Below are 22,073 nucleotides of genomic sequence, written 5' to 3' on the forward strand. Positions count from 1 at the left end.
TCCCACGACAGCTACTTAGCCTCCATCTACTCACCTCACATCCATCTCTCTCCTCATTATCCTTCAATCGCCGAGTAAAATGAGTCTGTGCTCGTACAGTCGTCTTCCTCAGCTGAATATCAAGCCTTTAGAGAGTGAAGCAATCCCACCAGACCTATTCCGAATTCTCAGACACCATCCAGCAGCTTCATTGAATAAAGATAACGGACTGGAACAGTCATGTGTGCTACCAAAATAGAGGAAGTTAATTTAAAGCAGATCGACCTTTAAACGGCCAGTCACCCTATCGCATTGACATGACCCCTAATGCTTTTTTAATTATCTGCTGTCGGCTCAAATCGCATGTTTATGTATATTCTTCTTTTTTTCTTCTTCTTATTTGCCCTCCATATCTGTTCCTGTCTTTCTCACACCTAATTAAAAGTTTTCCTTCTCCCTCCATTATTTTGTGATGAATACTACTGTAGGTGTGACTAGCAATCGACTACAAGTTCTGTATTTTTGGCTTTTTACACGGTGAAAACTTTCCTATTGAATATTTTGTAAGTGAAATCTGGAAATTGAATATGAATTATTGAATTTTTAAGTATGAAAACATGTTTGAAATATTTTTCATTTAAATATTCACAGCTTAAATAAACGGCTATGTTAAATTTCAGGACCTAAAAATACAAACCCTGGAATTCAAGTCATTAAAATGCAAGAACTTGTTAATACGGTGTATTATTTTTTTTCAGTTTGTGCTATTCAACAAGCTTTTTAATTCAAGACTTTTGGCATTGATTTTGTTCCATACTTTCCTTAATAGTGTCATATACTGCATTGATTCAAAAAGTGAAATTGTTCTGACATCTACATAGGCATGTGGCTTAGGTAAGTTCAGAAAATATACTGAAATGGTTTTATATGATTATTTATTACCCCATAAAATCCCCTTAGAATCAGGAGGTCTTTATTGACCATATTTGGAATCATCATGAATATTAATGAGCTCTACTCTGACGCAGCTCTCAGTGCTTACTTTCTCTTTGTCTCTCAAACACACACACACACACACACACACACACACAATAAATAAAATAATAAAAAAAATAATTGTACTTTATTAACATATATTTTAACAGAGGTTGATGCCTTCATAAATATTTTACCTTAATTGGTGGAAATATTTATTTTAGCTAGGAATGGAGAGCTACAGTTGAAACCAGACATTTACATACACTGTATAAAAAGGCACATAACCATTTAAAAAAAAAAAAGTCAGTCGTTAATGTGACTAAACTTTTTCTCTTTTAGGTAAGTTAGGATTATCACATTTGTTTATGTTATGCTTAATAGCAGAATAAGGAGAGAGATATTTTTTGAGAAGTTTTTATAACTTTTCTTGAAAGTCAAGGTTTTACAATAAGATTAGTATGCCTCTGAAAAAGCTCAGATGATGGTGTCAAGGTTTTGGAAGTTTCTGATTGGCTAATTGACAACATTTTAGTTAACTGGAGTACTTAAGAAAACCTCAAACACACTGCTTCCTTTTGTGACAACATGGGAAAATCAACAAGCCAGAATTAACAAAAAGCCAGATTACAATTTGCTAAATTACACTGGGAAAAAGACTAATTTTTAGAGAAATGTCCTGTGGTCTGATGGAAATAAGATTGAATTGTTTGGCCTTAATGACCAGTCTTACGTTTGGAGGACAAAGGGCAACGCTTACAAGCTTAGGAACACCATCCTCACTGTGAAGTATGGGGGCGGCAGCATCGTGTTTTGGGGCAGTTTTGCTGCAGGAGGGACTGGTCTACTTCACAGCATAGATGGCATCATGAAGAAAGAACATTATGAAGAAATTCTGAAGCAACATCTCAAGACATCACTTGGCCAAAAATGGGTCTTTCAAATGGAACCTGACCCTAAGAATACTGCCAAATTAGTTAAAATGTCCTGTAAGGACAACAGAGTGAATGTTTTGGAGTGGCCATCACAAAGCCCTGATCTCAATCCTTTAGAACATTTGTGGGCAGAGTTGAAAAAGCTTGTGCAAGCAAGACAGCCTACAAATCTGATTTAGTTACACCAATTCCATCAAGAGGAATGGGCTAAAATTCCTTCAAACTATTGTGAGAAGCTTGTGGAAGGATACCCAAAACATTTGACCAAAGTTAAACAGTATTAAAGCAAAGCAAAAAAAATAAATAAAAATAAATAAATAAATAAATAAATAAATAAATAAATAAATAAATAAATAAATAAATAAAATACCAAGGAAATATATGTAAAGTTGACTGTCTAGAAATTAATAAAAAGTTCTCAAAAAAATCTCTCATTATTCTGGCATTTAGCAAATGTAAATCATCTAGGTAATCCTAACAGACGTAACATAGTAAATATTTAGTATGATTTGCCATCAGTAATCTATTTTGCTCCTGAGTTGTGTTGTTGATAAAATATATAACACATTTTAATTAAATTCGACAAAAGAGACTGACATAGATTTATTTTATTGTATTTTAAAATTATGTTAATTGGATGAACATTTTTTTTTTGTCTTCTGCCTTTCCCGTAATATAAAAAATACATATAAATATATTAAGTTCATTTACTTTTATCAGTACTATTGGAATGTGAAGATACTTTCAACCAGCACAACTAAAACATTTCTGAAGACAATCACCTAGTGCGCCTTTAATTTACATATATTCAAATTTCTGTTTTTGTAAATTTTAAAATGTAAATTTTCATTTTTGCAGATACGTTTTTGACTAATAAAGGATGATATGTCATACCACAACCTTTTAGTTTAAATGTAAACATAAACATAAAGCAGCAACATTGTAGGAAAGAGATGTGTGCTTTCTTTTTTCTTTCTTTTTTTTTACATTTAGCAGAATAAGAGGTCTTTTCACAAGTACAGCAGTGTGAGAATAAATTTTGCATTCTCAAAGTCTACTGCGAAGAATGCTGATTGGTCAAAATGTTACTAATAAAATTTGTTTAAATATAAATTATTCAGGTGTGTGAGGCACTATATTTTATTAATTCTCCTTAAAAATAATGCAGTAAGCCTATATACTGTATTCTAGTACTTTTACCGCACACACTTACGTTCCTATATTTGTCCAGGGCTTCTTAAAAGTTTTTAGATGTCATACATTTTATTTTCGGAACTAAAAGGTTTAAAAGTCTCTTAATATCTTAAATACATTGGGGAAAAATCTTACATTTTATTTGTGGAGGACACAAAAGTTCACACTATATGGGGCCTTTGAGGTAAAGATGCAGTGAAGCATGTAAACCGTATGCCATTTTGTTTGATTTAATATCAGTATTCCAATATTTCGTTCTGTTCATTTTAATATTATTCCAAAAGTCAATGATGAGCGTATTATCTTCTCCTCAAAGGTATTCATGAAATGCCATTTTACTGTAGTCCCAAAGGACTTCGCTCTCTTGAGCACTTTTGACTGCGGTAAAGTCTCAATGACAGATCACTTAACTTCAGCTCGGCTCTTGCTTTTTTGAAAACGGACACTCAGCAAAACATGAAACATTAATGTGTATAATCATGCATATTTAAACGTGTTTGTTTTTACCACCTGCAGAGTGCCCTGCTTTATAGATGTTTATGGATGCATTTAGTTTATTGATGCATGTAACAAGTCTTTAAACTGGATGCCTTTAATCTGTAAACTGCGTGTTTCTTTAGCGCTATTTGAAAGAAATTTGTCTCCCAAACCATTTTAGCATATAGTTATTAACACAGGACATCTGTCAATTCATTAACAGAGCCCGAGGGGATTGGGAATCCTAGTAGTCATACTAGTGAGAGTGTCTGCTATCTGAATTTTCTTGTAACAGAAGGCATTGAAATGGACAATCCAGGCTCATAAAAATGGGTGCCTTTGGCAACGTTTTTGCAAAAATATGACATTTCTTTGCTTCTTCCATGTTTCCCAGCAGTTAAAATGTTCTGCTATTGGAGTTCAAAGGTATATTCAGTTTTCCTACAAGTATAAATGTGACAATTGCAACTTTGTGTGTGTGTGAGTGTGCGTGCGTGCGTGCGTGTGTGTGTGTTTGTGTGTGTGTGTATGTTGTTGTGTTTGTGTGTGTGTGCGTTGGTGTGGTGCAGTGTGAATTACTCAAATTATTGTTGAATATAGTTAATTTAGTGTATTTATAAAGGCAATATTTGGTTGCAGTAATATTATTTGCTTCAGAACACATAGATTTGACTCCTCTGATAAATTTTGCAGCTTATGTAAAAAAAATAAAATAAAATAAAACCACAGCATGAGGTAGTGTTTGGAAGTTGATGTTACATTGCTCCATCATTAAATGGTGACCAAGACTATATAATAATTAGTTCAGGCTTTAGTGTGCAAAGACTTTCCTCAACAAGCATTTTAAACTACTGCTACAAAGCAATGTAAATCACGCTCTAAGTCAATCTCTCTTTTTTTGTATTTTTTAAACTGTATTTCTGCTTCTATGATTGTGTGTTTGTATCTAGTATTTGCTTCACTTGGGTTTTTATGGGGTTAATGTATGTGAATACCTGGATGTGGCAAATAATTACAGAAGATCTCTGTAGATTTGTTTTATTTTTTTTTTTATATTTGGCATTATAATCTTGATTAGTGAGCAAGATCCTGTATGTCTAGTCATAACTGAGGCATTACAATTCTCTTTATGATGCAAAAAAAATAAATAAATAAAATAATTCAGAGACTATTAGACCTTCTCACACCTGCAGCTTCTCCACAATGGATGTACAGTTTTCTCCAGTGCCTAGACTGCAGCTTTACGCAAGAAGTTTGGCCAGAGAAGAAATAGTCGTGCCTAACTGAGCCTGGTTTCTCTCTAGGTTTTTTTCACTTTCATCAATTGGTAAGGTTTTGTTCCTCGCCACTAGCTTGCTTGGTTTTAGACTTGTAGAGCTGCGCATTGATGGATTTGCACTTTAGTGTTTGGACTTTCAGCAGTGAAAATTAAACCACGCTGAACTAAACTATACTTCAACTCTGAAAACTGGACTGACACAGTTTCAATGTACTAGAACTTTTATTTTAAGCTGCTTTGACACAATCTGCATTGTAAAAATGGTATATAAATAAACATGAATTGAATTGAACTATAGTTCTAAAGCTAGGTTCAAACCAAAAATGGAATTAAATATTTAGAGGCAATGCAAATGGGCAAATAGTGGTGAATTATTGCCTCGTGGTGTGAATGATACAGAAGGCTCAACGTTTTTGCCATAGACGTGGAATTCACATCTATTAACTTGTACTACATAACTTAGGGTGTACTCACACTAGGCTGTGGAACTGTGCCCATACACGTTTGACCCTTATTTCCCGGTTCGACTGACAAGTGTAAGTGCTCTGAATCAGGTCCAGGCGCAGTTCAGTTGGCTGTCCCTGGCCCGGTCTGAAGAGGTGTGCCAGAGCGTGGTTTGCGTGGTACGGCTTTGCGTGGTACGCTTGTAGTGTGAGTACAACCCTGCCTGAGCGTGAAAATCAAGAACCGACGTCACCCGAAAGGGACTATTCCATATGGATTTATTAATCATTCTTATATTACAATGAGCGGGAACTGCCATAGTTTATTAAAGATCCAAACCCCCCGCTGCACGACAGCTGCTACCTTCAGCAAACCTCCTAGTACGTGCAGCATGATGACTTTGATGAACATTTAGGTGCGTTAGAAGTGGTGGATCAGTTCAGCAAAAGATTTGCCTGTGTCACTGCATATCAAACCACTTAAAATAATACAAAACAACATAATTAAAACAATCTCTATTGTATGGAGCTAGATCGCTTCTGTTCTGTTAAACTAAACAGTCGCATCATCGATAATGTAAGCATGCTCTGACACAGAAGGCAAAAAATGCAGTGAGTGCAGGCTGAGGGTGAGAGGGGAGGGAACACTATCGCACCCTTAAAGTACACCCTTAGTTCAAATAATTCCACCCGAGTAGAAACTTTGTGTGAGGTGAAAAATATTCAGCATGTTCAACAAGTTTTTGAATTAACAAATACTATTGATGTAAATATTTGGCGGAAGAAAGTAGTTCCTTACACATAAAGGTTTTTGAGACGTTCTGTGGATGATTTATTTTTTTTTTATTTATACATTTATGCCGTCATACTTGTATAAACACATTATCCTACTCAAAGCACTGCTATATGAATATTATCGAAAAATGTTTATATGTCTAAAAAAAATATTATGAATGTATATCGAAATGAATGTATATCGGAAAATGAAATAAGAAATGTTTATAAATCATAAAACACATTATTAGAAATTGTAATATACAGTTGAAGTCAGAATTATTTGCCCCCCATTTGTTTTCTTATCATTATTATTATTATCAAACATACTGTGATTTTTATTTATTTAATTATTTATTTTTACATATTTTCTAAATGATATTTAACAGAGCAAAAAATAATAATAATAATAATAAATCACAGTATGTTTGATAATATATATATATATATATATATATATATATTTTTTTTTCTTTTGGAAAAAGTCTTATTTGTTTTATTTCGGCTAGAATAAAAACTGTTTTTTTATTTAAAAAAAAAAAACATTTTAAGGACACATTTATTAGCCCCTTTAAGCTATATTTTTTTCGATAGTCGACAGAACTAACCTACCTAGTTAACCTAATCAATATAGTTAAGCCTTTAAATGTCACTTTAAGCTGTATAGAAACGTAATAATCTAGTAAAATATTATTTACTGTCATCATTTATAATTCTAATAATTCTGACTCTAACTGTATGTATGTATCTATGTATATGTATGTATGTACAGTATGTATGCATGTATAATTTTTGCATTGTGAGCCTTTGGAAAGGAGCTTATGAGCAGTGTGAAATTAAAGTTCACCAGATTTGTGTTTTGTCTGTGCCAGTATATTGTGGGAACATAGCTCTTTGAAGTGAAGACAGTGCTTTTCATCAAACCTCTTCAATGTTTAAATTTCTTTTATTTGTTTATTTATTTAAGTTGAACATCACAGGGATAATGCTCTGGAACTGGCAGGTGGACATCTTTGTTGTGTCTGTGAAAGGACAGATACCTAATTAGCAGCCTTGTCTCTTTTTCCCCTCTCATTGTCTTTATGCTGTCCACCCAGTGTGGAATAAACACCAATCACTGTAATAAGTAACAGCGAGATGACACTCCTGTAATGAAGTCCTTCTTGTTGGCTTCTTTTTGTTTGCTGGCTTTCTGTTAATGAGTAATCTTTCACTCTCTCTGTCTGTCTTTCTGCGTATGAAAATGTCTCTCTCTTTTTCTCTCTCACAGGCAAGCTAATGAGGAATATCAGGTGCTGGCAAACTCGTGGCGGTACTCTTCAGCCTTCTCTAACAAACTGTTCTTCACAGTTGTGGATTACGATGAGGGAGCTGATGTCTTTCAACAGGTGAAAATATAGCTTTTACGTTTTAATCTCGCATTTGCATGGATTTCATCAGCAATTTGTTTTATACAGAGGCTGCTGCAAAGGCAAAATCTACCAATAACAGATTTTTTTTATAGTTGTGAAGTGAACCAAACCAAATCCTTTTTAAGCTTAACTACAACTATGTTGTTAGATGCTGTTTACAGACAGATACAAAAGTTTAGTTGGAACTAGACTTGTTGGAACAATTTTCAGGATGTTCGAAACTACTAAAAAATAGCATTTAATTATGTGGAGACCTTATATATTCACAAACTGTTTCATCAATCACCACATGAAGATTATATGCAAAACATAAATGGAAATAATTAACATTTTTAATTATGCTCAAAGCGATAAAAATATAATACTTATGAGCTGCAAGGTGCTCTTTATGACTGAAAAAAAGAACAAAAGATGGGGTGACCTTGTTCATGGTAATCAATTAATAATAATCTTGTAAAATAGGTTTGTAATTAAAAAAATAAATAAAAAATTTAATTTCAGAAAAGACAAGTGTTCCTGATAACTTTACTCTATTTTGTGCCTGTGCAGATCTAATCTTTCACACGCATGCTCAGATGGTTTCAACTTCTAATTTGTCAGAGTCTGACAACTTCAGGAATTACATTTTAAAAAGCAGCAAGAACAATCAAATGGAAAATAGCTCCCCGTCTATTTTCCATGTAATGAAATGTCACACTTTCCAGAAGTAAATTATAGAGAAGAAAGTCTTTATGACACAGAACATGCACATTAATTTAACACAAGCTTGATACATAGCTATTCTGCTGCAATTTGCACAATAAAAAGTTGGCGTTTATGAAGGAAGCTTTATCATATAATCACACGCTCTTGCATCTATAGATGCCTGCAATGCTTTATAGGGGAATATTAATCCATTAGATAGATTATCAGCATTTTTGTATTTATGAATTTATTGTTGCTTTATTGATGGAATGCCCACATTTGGCATCCTCAAAAGTTTTAGTAAATTTATAAATTTGATCGTGCAGTACCAACTTTAGCGAATAAAAAATTGATGGACCTAACCAATTCACCTGTACAGCATGTCTTTGGACTGTGGGGAAACCCGGAGCACCGGGAAGAAACCCACGCGAATGCAGGGAGAAAATGCAAACTGACCCAGCCTAAGCTCGAACCAGCGACCTTCTTGGTGTGAGGTGACAGCACTACCTACTGTGCCACTGTGTTGCCGGTCCAGGATCAACTTAAATTATTTAAAAAATTGATGGTCCAAGATCAACAGTAGTGATTTAATAAACTTGATGGTCCAAAATCAACATTAGTGAATTCATATTTTTGATGATCCAGCATGAACACAAGGGAATTTTTAAGTTTGATGGTCCAGGACCATTTTTAGTGAATTTGTTTTGTCCAGGATCAACAATAAGGAATTTATATATTTGATGGTCCAGGATAAACATTGGTGAATTTATAATCTTAATGATCCAGCATCAGTGTTAGTGTATTTATTAACTTGCTATTTCAGGATCAGCATTAGGGAATCTAAAAATGTGATGGTCCAGAATCAACATTAGTGATTTTGCGATGTAATAAATTTGAATTAAAATAAATTTTGCAATGTAACAAACTTGATAGTCCAGGATCAACATTAGTGAATTTTTAGTATTGATGGTCCAGGATCAACATTAGTGAATTTTTAGTCTTGATGGTCTAGGATCAACATTAGGGAATTGATAATCTTGATGGTCCAGGATCAACGTTAGTGAATTTTTAGTCTTGATGGTCCAGGATCTAAATTAGTGAATTTGCAAACTTGATGGTCCAGGATACACATTAGTGAATTTCTAAGCTTGATGTGCAGGATCAACATTAGTGAATTGATAATTTTGATGGTCCAGGATCAACATTAGTGAATTTGCAAACTTGATGGTCCAGGATCAACATTAGTGAATTGATAATCTTGATGGTCCAGGATCAAGATAAGTGAATTTGCAAACTTGATGGTCCAGGATCAACATTAGTGAATTTCTAAGGTTGATGGTCCAGGATCAACATTAGTGAATTTTTAGTCTTAATGGTCCAGGATCAACAATAGTGAATTTATAATTTTGATGGTCGAGGAGCATCATTAGTGAATTGATAATCTTGATGGTCCAGGATCAACATTAGTGACTTGATAAATTTGATGGTCCAGGATCAACAATAGTGAATTTAAAATATTGATGGTCCAGGATCTACAATAGTGAATTTGCAAACTTGATGGTCCAGGATCAACATTAGTGAATTTAAAATCTTGATGGTCCAGGATCAACATTAGTGACTTGATAATCTTGATGGTTCAGGATCAACATTAGTGAATTGATAATTTTGATGGTCCAGGATCAACAATAGTGAATTTAAAATCTAGATGGTCCAGGATCAACATTGGTGCATTTATAATCTTGATGGTCCAGGATCAACTTTAGTGAATTTGCAAACTTGATGGTCCAGGATCAACATTAATGCATTTATAATCTTGATGGTCCAGGATCAACTTTAGTGAATTTGCAAACTTGATGGTCCAGGATCAACATTAGTGAATTTAAAATCTTGATGGTCCAGGATCAACATTAGTGAATTTCTAAACTTGATGGTCCAGGATCAACATTAGTGAATTGATCATTTTGACGGTCCAGGATCAACATTAGTGAATTTTTTAGTCTTGATGGTCCAGTATCAACATTTTTGAATTTCTAAGCTTGATGGTCCGGGATTAACATTATTGAATTGATAATCTTGATGGTCCAGGATAACATTAGTGAATCGATAATATTGATGGTCCAGGATCAACATTAGTGAATTTGCAAACTTGATGGTCCAGGATCAACATTAGTGAAATGATAATCTTGATGGTCCAGGACCAACATTGGTGAATTTATAATCTTGATGGTCCAGGATCAACATTAGTGAATTTTTAGTCTTAATGGTCCAGGATCAACATTAGTGAATTGATAATTTTGATGGTCGAGGATCATTATTAGTGAATTGATAATCTTGATGGTCCAGGATCAACATTAGTGAATTGATAAATTTGATGGTCCAGGATCAACAATAGTGAATTTAAAATATTGATGGTCCAGGATCAACAATGGTGAATTTGCAAACTTGATGGTCCGGGATCAACATTAGTGAATTAATAATTTTGATGGTCCAGGATCAACATTAGTGACTAGATAATCTTGATGGTCCAGGATCAACATTAGTGAATTGAAAATTTTTATGGTCTAGGATCAACAATAGTGAATTCATAATTTAGATGGTCGAGGATCATCATTAGTGAATTGATAATCTTGATGGTCCAGGATCAACATTAGTGAATTGATAAATTTGATGGTCCAGGATCAACAATAGTGAATTTAAAAACTTCATGGTCCAGGATCAACATTAGTGAATTTAAAATCTTGATGGTCCAGGATCAACATTAGTGAATTGATAATTTTGATGGTCTAGGATCAACATTAGTGAATTAATAATCTTGATGGTCCAGGATCAACAATAGTGAATTTAAAATATTGATTGTCCAGGATCAACAATAGTGAATTTGCAAACTTGATGGTCCAGGATCAACATTAGTGAATTAATAATTTTGATGGTCCAGGATCAACTTTAGTGACTTGATAATCTTGATGGTCCAGGATCAACATTAGTGAATTGAAAATTTTGACGGTGTAGGATCAACAATAGTGAATTTATAATTTTGATGGTCGAGGATCAACATTAGTGAATTGATAAATTTGATGGTCCAGGATCAACAATAGTGAATTTAAAAACTTGATGGTCCAGGATCAACATTAGTGAATTAATAATCTTGATGGTCCAGGATCAACATTAGTGAATTGATAATTTTGATGGTCCAGGATCAACAATAGTTAATTTAAAATCTTGATGGTCCAGGATCAACATTGGTGAACTTATAATCTTGATGGTCCAGCATCAACTTTAGTGAATTTGCAAACTTGATGGTCCAGGATCAACATGAGTGAATTTAAAATCTTGATGGTCCAGGATCAACATTAGTGAATTTCTAAGCTTGATGGTCCAGGATCAACATTAGTGAATTGATGATTTTGATGGTCCAGGATCAACATTAGTAAATTTTTTAGTCTTGATGGTCCAGGATCAACATTAGTGAATTTGCTAACTTGATGGTACAGGATCAACATTAGTGATTTTTTTTTGTCTTGATGGTCCAGGATCAACAATAGTGAATTGACACACTTGATGGTCCAGGATCAACATTAATGAAATTTTAGTCTTGATGGTCCAGGATCAACATTAGTGAATTTCTAAGCTTGATGGTCCAGGATTAACAATATTGAATTGATAATCTTGATGGTCCAGGATCAACATTAGTGAATTTGCAAACTTGATGGTCCAGGATCAACATTAGTGAAATGATAATCTTGATGGTCCAGGATCAACATTATTAAAATGATAATCTTGATGGTCCAGAATCAACATTAGTGTACTTGCAAACTTGATGGTCCAGGATCAACATTAGTGAATTTCTAAGCTTGATGGTCCAGGATCAACATTAGTGAATTTATAATCTTGATGGTCCAGGATCAACATTAGTGAATTTCTAAGCTTGATGGTCCAGGATCAACATTAGTGAATTTTAAATCTTGATGGTCCAGGATCAACATTAGTGAATTTAAAATCTTGATGGTCCAGCATCAACATTAGTGAATATTTTAGTCTTGATGGTCCAGGATCAACATTAGTGAATATTTTAGTCTTGATGGTCCAGGATCAACATTAGTGAATTTCTAAGCTTGATGGTCCAGGATCAACATTAGTGAATTGATAAACTTGATGGTCCAGGATTAACATTAGTGAATTTTTAGTCTTGATGGTCCAGGATCAGCATTAGTGAATTTCTAAGCTTGATGGTCCAGGATCAACATTAGTAAATTGATAATCTTGATGGTTCAGGATCAACATTAGTGAATTAATAATCTTGATGGTCCAGGATCAACAATAGTGAATTTAAAATATTAATGGTCCAGGATCAACATTAGTGAATTTGCAAACTTGATGGTCTAGGATCAACTTTAGTGAATTTCCAAGCTTGATGGTTCAGAATCAACATTAGTGAAATGATAATCTTTATGGTTCAGGATCAACATTAGAGAATTAATAATCTTATTGGTCCAGGATCAACAATAGTGAATTTAAAATCTTGATGTCCAGGATCCACATTAGTGAATTTCTAAGCTTGATGGTCCAGAATAAACATTAGTGAATTTAAAATCTTGATGTTCCAGGATCAACATTAGTGAATTAAAAATCTTGATGGTCCAGGATCAACATTTGTAAATTTGCAAACTTGATGGTCCAGGATCAACATTAGTGAATTTGCAAACTTGATGGTCCAGGATCAACATTAGTGAATTTAAAATCTTTATGGTCCAGGATCAACATTCGTGAATTTTTTAGTCTTGATGGTCCAGGATCAACATTAGTGAATTGATCATTTTGATGGTCCAGGATCATCATTAGTGAATTTTTTAGTCTTGATGGTCCAGGATCAACATTAGTGAGTTTAAAATCTTGATGGTCCAGGATCAACATTAGTGAATTTATAATCTTGATGGTCCAGGATCAACATTAGTGAATTTAAAATCTTGATGGTCTAGTATCAACATTAGTGAATTTAAAATCTTGATGGTCCAGGATCATCATAAGTGAATTTTCAAACTTGACGGGTCAGGATCAGCATTAGTGAATTTAAAATCTTGATGGTCCAGGATCAGCATTAGTGAATTAATAATCTTGATGGTCCAGGATCAATATTAGTGAATTGATAAACTTGATGGTCCAGGATCAACATTAGTGAAATGATAAGCTTGATGGTCCAGGATCAACATAAGTGAATTTGCAAACTTGATGGTCCAGGATCAACATTAGTGAATTTAAAATCTTGATGGTCCAGGATCAACATTGGTGAATTTCAAATGTTGATTGTCCAGGATCAACATTAGTGAATAAGCAAACTTTATGGTGCAGGATCAACATTCGTGAATTTTTTAGTCTTGATGGTCCAGGATCAACATTAGTGAGTTTAAAATCTTGATGGTCCAGGATCAACATTAGTGAATTTATAATCTTGATGGTCCAGGATCAACATTAGTGAATTTGCAAACTTGATGGTTCAGTATCAACATTAGTGAATTTCTAAGCTTAATGGTCCAGGATCAACATTAGTGAATTTCTAAGCTTAATCTTCCAGGATCATTATTAGTGAATTTAAAATCTTGATGGTCTAGTATCAACATTAGTGAATTTAAAATCTTGATGGTCCAGGATCATCATAAGTGAATTTTCAAACTTGACGGGTCAGGATCAGCATTAGTGAATTTAAAATCTTGATGGTCCAGGATCAACATTAGTTATTTTGCAAACTAGATGGTTCAGGATCAACTTTATTGAATTTAAAATCTTGATGGTCCAGGATCAACATTAGTGAATTTCAAATTTTGATGGTCCAGGATCAACATCTAAGAATTTAAAATCTTCATAGTCCAGGATTAACAATTGTGAATTTATAATATTGATTGTCCAGGATCAACATTAGTGAATTATTTTCTTGATGGTCCAGGATCAATATTAGTGAATTGATAATCTTGATGGTCCAGGATCAACATTAGTGAATTTATAATCTTGATGGTCCAGGATCAACATTAGTGAATTTATAATCTTGATGGTCCAGGATCAACATTAGTGAATTTAAAATCTTGATGTTCCAGGATCAACATTAGTGAATTAAAAATCTTGATGGTCCAGGATCAACATTAGTGAATTTGCAAACTTGATGGTCCAGGATCAACATTAGTGAATTCAAAATCTTGATGGTCCAGGATCAACATTGGTGAATTTCAAATGTTGATGGTCCAGGATCAAGATTAGTGAATTTAAAATCTTGATGGTCCAGGATCAACTTTAGTGAATTTCAAATGTTGATGGTCCAGGATCAACATTTGTGAATTTAAAATCTTAATGGTCCAGGATTAACAATTGTGAATTTATAATCTTGATTGTCCAGGATCAAAATTAGTGAACTAATAATCTTGATGGTCCAGGATCAATATTAGTGAATTGATAAACTTGATGGTCCAGGATCAACATTAGTGAATTGATAGTTTTGATGGTCCAGGATCAACATTAGTGAATTGATAGTTTTGATGGTCCAGGATCAACATTAGTGAATTAATAATCTTGATGGTCCAGGATCAACATTAGTGACTTGATAATCTTGATGGTCCAGGATCAACATTAGTGAATTGATAATTTTGATGGTCCAGGATCAACAATAGTGAATTTAAAATCTTGTTGGTCCAGGATCAACATTGGTGAATTTATAATCTTGATGGTCAAGGATCAACATTAGTGAATTTGCAAACTTTATGGTCCAGGATTAACATTAGTGCATTTCTAAGCTTGATGGTCCGGGATCAACATTAGTAAATTTATAATCTTGATGGTCCAGGATCAACATTAGTGTATTTAAAATCTTTATGGTCCAGGATCATCATTAGTGAATTTGCAAACTTGATGGTCCAGGATCAACATAAGTGAATTGATCATTTTGATGGTCCAGGATCAACATTAGTGAATTTTTAGTCTTGATAGTCCATTATCAACATTAGTCAATTGATCTTTTTGATGGTTCAGGATCAACATTAGTGAATTTCTAAGCTTGATGGTCCAGGATCAACATTAGTGAATTGATCATTTTGATGGTCCAGGATCAACATTAGTGAATTTTTTAGTCTTGATGGTCCAGGATCAACATTAGTAAATTTGCTAACTTGATAGTCAAGGATCAACATAAGTGATTTTGCTAACTTGATGGTCCAGGATCAACATTAATGAATTTCTAAGCTTGATGGTCCAGGATCAACATTAGTGAATTGATAATTTTGATGGTCCAGGATCAACATTAGTGATTTTATTTTTTTTTATTATTGTTTTGATGGTCCAGGATCAACATTAGTGAAATTTTAGTCTTGATGGTCCATGATCAACATTAGTGAATTTCTAAGCTTGATGGTCCAGGATCAACATTAGTGAATTTCTAATCTTGATGGTCCAGGATCAACATTAGTGAATTTCTAAGTTTGATGGTCCAGGATCAACATTAGTGAATTTATAATCTTGATGGTCCAGGATCAACATTAGTGAATTTCTAAGCTTAATGGTTCAGGATCAACAGTAGTGAAATGATAATCTTGATGGTCCAGGATCAACATTAGTGAATTTCTAAGCTTGATGGTCCAGGATAAACATTAGTGAATTTGCAAACTTGATGGTCCAGGATCAACATTAGTGAATTTAAAATCTTGATGGTCCAGGATCAACATTGGTGAATTTCAAATGTTGATGGTCCAGGATCAACATTAGTGAATTAGCAAACTTTATGGTGCAGGATCAACATTCGTGAATTTTTTAGTCTTGATGGTCCAGGATCAACATTAGTGAATTGATCATTTTGATGGTCCAGGATCATCATTAGTGAATTTTTAATCTTAATGGTCCAGGATCAACATTATTGAGTTTAAAATCTTGATGGTCCAGGATCAACATTTGTGAATTTAAAATCTTGATGGTCCAGGATCAACATTAGTGAATTTAAAATCTTGATGGTCTAGTATCAACATTAGTGAATTTAAAATCTTGATGGTCCAGGATCAACATTAGTGATTTTGCAAACTAGATGGTTCAGGATCAACATTAGTGAATTTAACATCTTGATGGTCCAGGATCAACTTTAGTGAATTTCAAATGTTGATGGTCCAGGATCAACATTTGTGAATTTAAAATCTTCATGGTCCAGGATTAACAATTGTGAATTTATAATATTGATTGTCCAGGATCAACATTAGTGAACTAATAATCTTGATGGTCCAGGATCAATATTAGTGAATAGATAAACTTGATGGTCCAGGATCAACATTAGTGAATTTAAAATCTTGATAGTCCTGGATCAACATTAGTGAATTTATAATCTTGATGGTCCAGGATCAACATTTGTGAATTTAAAATCTTGATGGTCCAGGATCAACATTAGTGAATTTATAATCTTGATGGTCCAGGATCAACATTATTGAATTTGTAATCTTGATGGTCCAGGATCAACATAAGTGAATTGATCATTTTGATGGTCTAGGATCAACAATAGTGAATTTAAAATATTGATGGTCCAGGATCAACACTAGTGAATTTGCAAACTTGATGGTCCAGGATCAACATTAGTGAATTGATAGTTTTGATGGTCCAGGATCAACATTAGTGAATTAATAATCTTGATGGTCCAGGATCAACATTAGTGACTTGATAATCTTGTTGGTCCAGGATCAACATTGGTGAATTTATAATCTTGATGGTCAAGGATCAACATTAGTGAATTTGCAAACTTTATGGTCCAGGATTAACATTAGTGCATTTCTAAGCTTGATGGTCCAGGATCAACATTAGTAAATTTATAATCTTGATGGTCCAGGATCAACATTAGTGTATTTAAAATCTTTATGGTCCAGGATCATCATTAGTGAATTTGCAAACTTGATGGTCCAGGATCAACATAAGTGAATTGATCATTTTGATGGTCCAGGATCAACATTGGTGAATTTGCAAACTTGATGGTTCAGGATCAACATTAAAGAATTTCTAAGCTTAATGGTCCAGGATCAACAATAGTGAATTGACAAACTTGATGGTCCAGGATCAACATTAGTGAATTTAAAATCTTGATTGTCCAGGATTAACATTAGTGAATTTCTAAGCTTAATGGTCCAGGATTAACATTAGTGATTTTTTTATTCTTGATGGTCCAGGATCAACATTAGTGAATTTTTAAGCTTAATGGTCCAGGATCAACATTAGTGATTTTTTTTTATTCTTGATGGTCCAGGATCAACATTAGTGAATTTTTAGTCTTGATAGTCCATTATCAACATTAGTCAATTGATCTTTTTGATGGTCCAGCATCAACATTAGTGAATATTTTAGTCTTTATGGTCCAGGATCAACATTAGATAATTTCTAAGCTTGATGGTCCAGGATCAACATTAGTGAATTGATAATTTTGATGGTCCAGGATCAACAATAGTAAATTTAAAATCTTGATGGTCCAGCATCAACATCAGTGAATTTGCACACTTGATGGTCCAGGATCAACATTAGTGCATTTCTAAGCTTGATGGTCCAGGATCAACATTAGTAATTTTATAATCTTGATGGTCCAGGATCAACATTAGTGAATTAGCAAACTTGATGGTCCAGGATCAACATTCGTGAATTTGCAAACTTGATGGTTCAGGATCAACATTAAAGAATTTCTAAGCTTAATCGTCCAGGATTAACATTGGAGAATAGATAATCTTGATGGTCCAGGATCAACATTAGTGAATTTCTAAGCTTGATGGTCCAGGATCAACATTAGTGAATTGATCATTTTGATGGTCCAGGATCAACATTGGTGAATTTTTTAGTCTTGATTGTCCAGGATCAACATTAGTAAATTTGCTAACTTGATGGTCAAGGATCAACATTAGTGATTTTGCTAACTTGATGGTCCAGGATCAACATTAGTGAATTTATTTTTATTATTTTTGTCTTGATGGTCCAGGATCAACAATAGTGAATTGACACACTTGATGGTCCAGGATCAACATTAGTGATTTTATTTTTTTTATTTTTGTCTTGATGGTCCAGGATCAACAATAGTGAATTGACACACGTGATGGTCCAGGATCAACATTAGTGAATTTCTAAGTTTGATGGTCCAGGATCAACATTAGTAAATTTATAATCTTGATGGTCCAGGATCAACATTAGTGAATTTCTAAGCTTAATGGTCCAGGATCAACAGTAGTGAAATGATAATCTTGATGGTCCAGGATCAACATTAGTAAAATGATAATCTTGATGGTCCAGGACCAACATTAGTGAATTTCTAAGCTTGATGGTCCAGGATCAACATTAGTGAATTTGCAAACTTGATGGTCCAGGATCAACATTAGTGAATTTAAAATCTTGATGGTCCAGGATCAACATTGGTGAATTTCAAATGTTGATGGTCCAGGATCAACATTAGTGAATTAGCAAACTTTATGGTGCAGGATCAACATTCGTGAATTTTTTAGTCTTGATGGTCCAGGATCAACATTAGTGAAATGATAAGCTTGATGGTCCAGGACCAACATTAGTGAATTTCTAAGCTTGATGGTCCAGGATCAACATTAGTGAATTTATAATCGTGATGGTCCAGGATCAACATTAGTGAATTTGTAATCTTGATGGTCCAGGATCAACATAAGTGAATTGATCATTTTGATGGTCCAGGATCAACAATAGTGAATTTAAAATATTGATGGTCCAGGATCAACAATAGTGAATTTGCAAACTTGATGGTCCAGGATCAACATTAGTGAATTGATAGTTTTGATGGTCCAGGATCAACATTAGTGAATTAATAATCTTGATGGTCCAGGATCAACATTAGTGACTTGATAATCTTGATGGTCCAGGATCAACATTAGTGAATTGATAATTTTGATGGTCCAGTATCAACAATAGTGAATTTAAAATCTTGTTGTTCCAGGATCAACATTGGTGAATTTATAATCTTGATGGTCCAGGATCAACATTAGTGAATTTAAAATCTTGATGGTCCAGCATCAACATTAGTGAATTTGCAAACTTTATGGTCCAGGATTAACATTAGTGCATTTCTAAGCTTGATGGTCCAGGATCAACATTAGTAAATTTATAATCTTGATGGTCCAGGATCAACATAAGTGAATTGATCATTTTGATGGTCCAGGATCAACATTAGTGAATTTAAAATCTTGTTTGTCCAGGATTAACATTAGTGAATTTCTAAGCTTAATGGTCCAGGATTAACATGAGAGAATTGATAATCTTGATGGTCCAGGATCAACATTAGTGAATTTTTAAGCTTAATGGTCCAGGATCAACATTAGTGATTTTTTTATTCTTGATGGTCCAGGATCAACATTAGTGAATTTTTAGTCTTGATAGTCCATTAACAACATTAGTCAATTGATCTTTTTGATGGTCCAGCATCAACATTAGTGAATATTTTAGTCTTTATGGTCCAGGATCAACATTAGATAATTTCTAAGCTTGATGGTCCAGGATCAACATTAGTGAATTGATCATTTTGATGGTCCAGGATCAACAATAGTGAATTTAAAATCTTGATGGTCCAGCATCAACATCAGTGAATTTGCACACTTGATGGTCCAGGATCAACATTAGTGCATTTCTAAGCTTGATGGTCCAGGATCAACATTAGTGTATTTAAAATCTTGATGGTCCAGGATCATCATTAGTGAATTAGCAAACTTGATGGTCCAGGATCAACATTCGTGAATTTGCAAACTTGATGGTTCAGGATCAACATTAAAGAATTTCTAAGCTTAATCGTCCAGGATTAACATTGGAGAATAGATAATCTTGATGGTCCAGGATCAACATTAGTGAATTTCTAAGCTTGATGGTCCAGGATCAACATTAGTGAATTGATCATTTTGATGGTCCATTATCAACATTAGTGAATTTTTTAGTCTTATGGTCCAGGATCAACATTAGTAAATTTGCTAACTTGATGGTCAAGGATCAACATTAGTGATTTTGCTAACTTGATGGTCCAGGATCAACATTAGTGAATTGATCATTTTGATGGTCCAGGATCAACATTAGTGATTTTATTTTATTTTTTTTGTCTTGATGGTCCAGGATCAACAATAGTGAATTGACACACTTGATGGTCCAGGATCAACATTAGTGAAATTTTAGTCTTGTTGAATGTTGATCCTGGACCATCCAGGATCAACATTTGTGAATTTCTAAGCTTGATGGTCCAGGATCAACATTAGTGAATTTCTAATCTTGATGGTCCAGGATCAACATTAGTGAATTTCTAAGTTTGATGGTCTAGGATCAACATTAGTGAATTTCTAAGCTTAATGGTCCAGGATCAACATTAGTGAATTTAAAATCTTGATGGTCCAGGATCAACATTAGTGAATATACAATCTTGATGGTCCAGGATCAACATTAGTGAATTTCTAAGCTTGATGGTCCAGGATCAACATTAGTGAATTTAAAATCTTGATGGTCCAGGATCAACATTAGTGAATTTCTAAGCTTGATGGTCCAGGATCAACATTAGTGAAATGATAATCTTGATGGTCCAGAATCAACATTAGTGTATTTGCAAACTTGATGGTCCAGGATCAACAGTAGTGAAATGATAATCTTGATGGTCCAGGATCAACATTAGTAAAATGATAATCTTGATGGTCCAGGATCAACATTAGTGAAATGATAATCTTGATGGTCCAGAATCAACATTAGTGTATTTGCAAACTTGATGGTCCAGGATCAACATTAGTGAATTTCTAAGCTTGATGGTCCAGGATCAACATTAGTGAATTTCTAATCTTGATGGTCCAGGATCAACATTAGTGAATTTCTAAGCTTGATGGTCCAGGATCAACATTAGTGAATTTTTAGTCTTGATGGTCCAGGATCAGCATTGGTGAATTTATAATCTTAATGGTCCAAGATCAACATTAGTGAATTTAAAATCTTAATGGTCCAGGATCAACATTAGTGAATTTCTAAGCTTGATGGTCCAGGATCAACATTAGTAAATTGATAATCTTGATGGTCCAGGATCAACATTAGTGAATTAATAATCGTGATGGTCCAGGATCAACATTAGTGAATCTTCAAGCTTGATGGTTCAGAATGAACATTAGTGAAATGATAATCTTGATGGTCCAGGATCAACATTAGTGAATTTTTAAGCTTGATGGTCCAGGATCAACATTAGTGAATTTCTAAGCTTGATGGTCCAGGATCAACATTAGTGAATTTATCATCTTGATGGTCCAGGATCAACATTAGTGTATTTAAAATCTTAATGGTCCAGGATCATCATTAGTGAATTTGCAAACTTGATGGTGCAGGATCAACATTAGTGAATTTTTAGTCTTAATGGTCCAGGATTACTTTAGTGAATTGATAATCTTAATGGTCCAGGATCAACATTAGTGAATTTCTAAGCTTGATGGTTCAGGATCAACAATAGTGAATTTATAATCTTGATGGTCCAGGATCAACATTAGTGAATTTTTAAGCTTGATGGTCCAGGATCAACATTAGTGAATTTCTAAGCTTGATGGTCCAGGATCAACATTAGTGAATTTATCATCTTGATGGTCCAGGATCAACATTAGTGTATTTAAAATCTTAATGGTCCAGGATCATCATTAGTGAATTTGCAAACTTGATGGTGCAGGATCAACATTAGTGAATTTTTAGTCTTAATGGTCCAGGATTACTTTAGTGAATTGATAATCTTAATGGTCCAGATTCAACATTAGTGAATTTCTAAGCTTGATGGTCCAGGATCAACATTAGTGTAATTAAAATCTTGATGTTCCAGGATCATCATTAGTGAATTTGCAAGCTTGATGGTCCAGGATCAACATTAGTGAATTTTTAGTCTTAATGGTCCAGGATCAACATTAGTGAATTGATAATCTTG

The 22,073-nt window shown here is 33.9% G+C and overlaps 1 protein-coding gene across 1 annotated transcript in view; it reads left to right on the forward strand.

Moving 5' to 3' along the window:
• Positions 1-22,073, forward strand: part of tusc3 (tumor suppressor candidate 3) — a 175,382-nt gene that overhangs the window by 57,866 nt on the left and 95,443 nt on the right. The window contains 1 exon segment of the mRNA NM_001020560.1: positions 7,327-7,444. Coding sequence (NP_001018396.1) covers positions 7,327-7,444 — 118 coding nt within the window.

Source organism: Danio rerio, chromosome 1, assembly GCF_049306965.1.
Source record: "Danio rerio strain Tuebingen ecotype United States chromosome 1, GRCz12tu, whole genome shotgun sequence".
Lineage (NCBI taxonomy): Eukaryota > Metazoa > Chordata > Actinopteri > Cypriniformes > Danionidae > Danio > Danio rerio.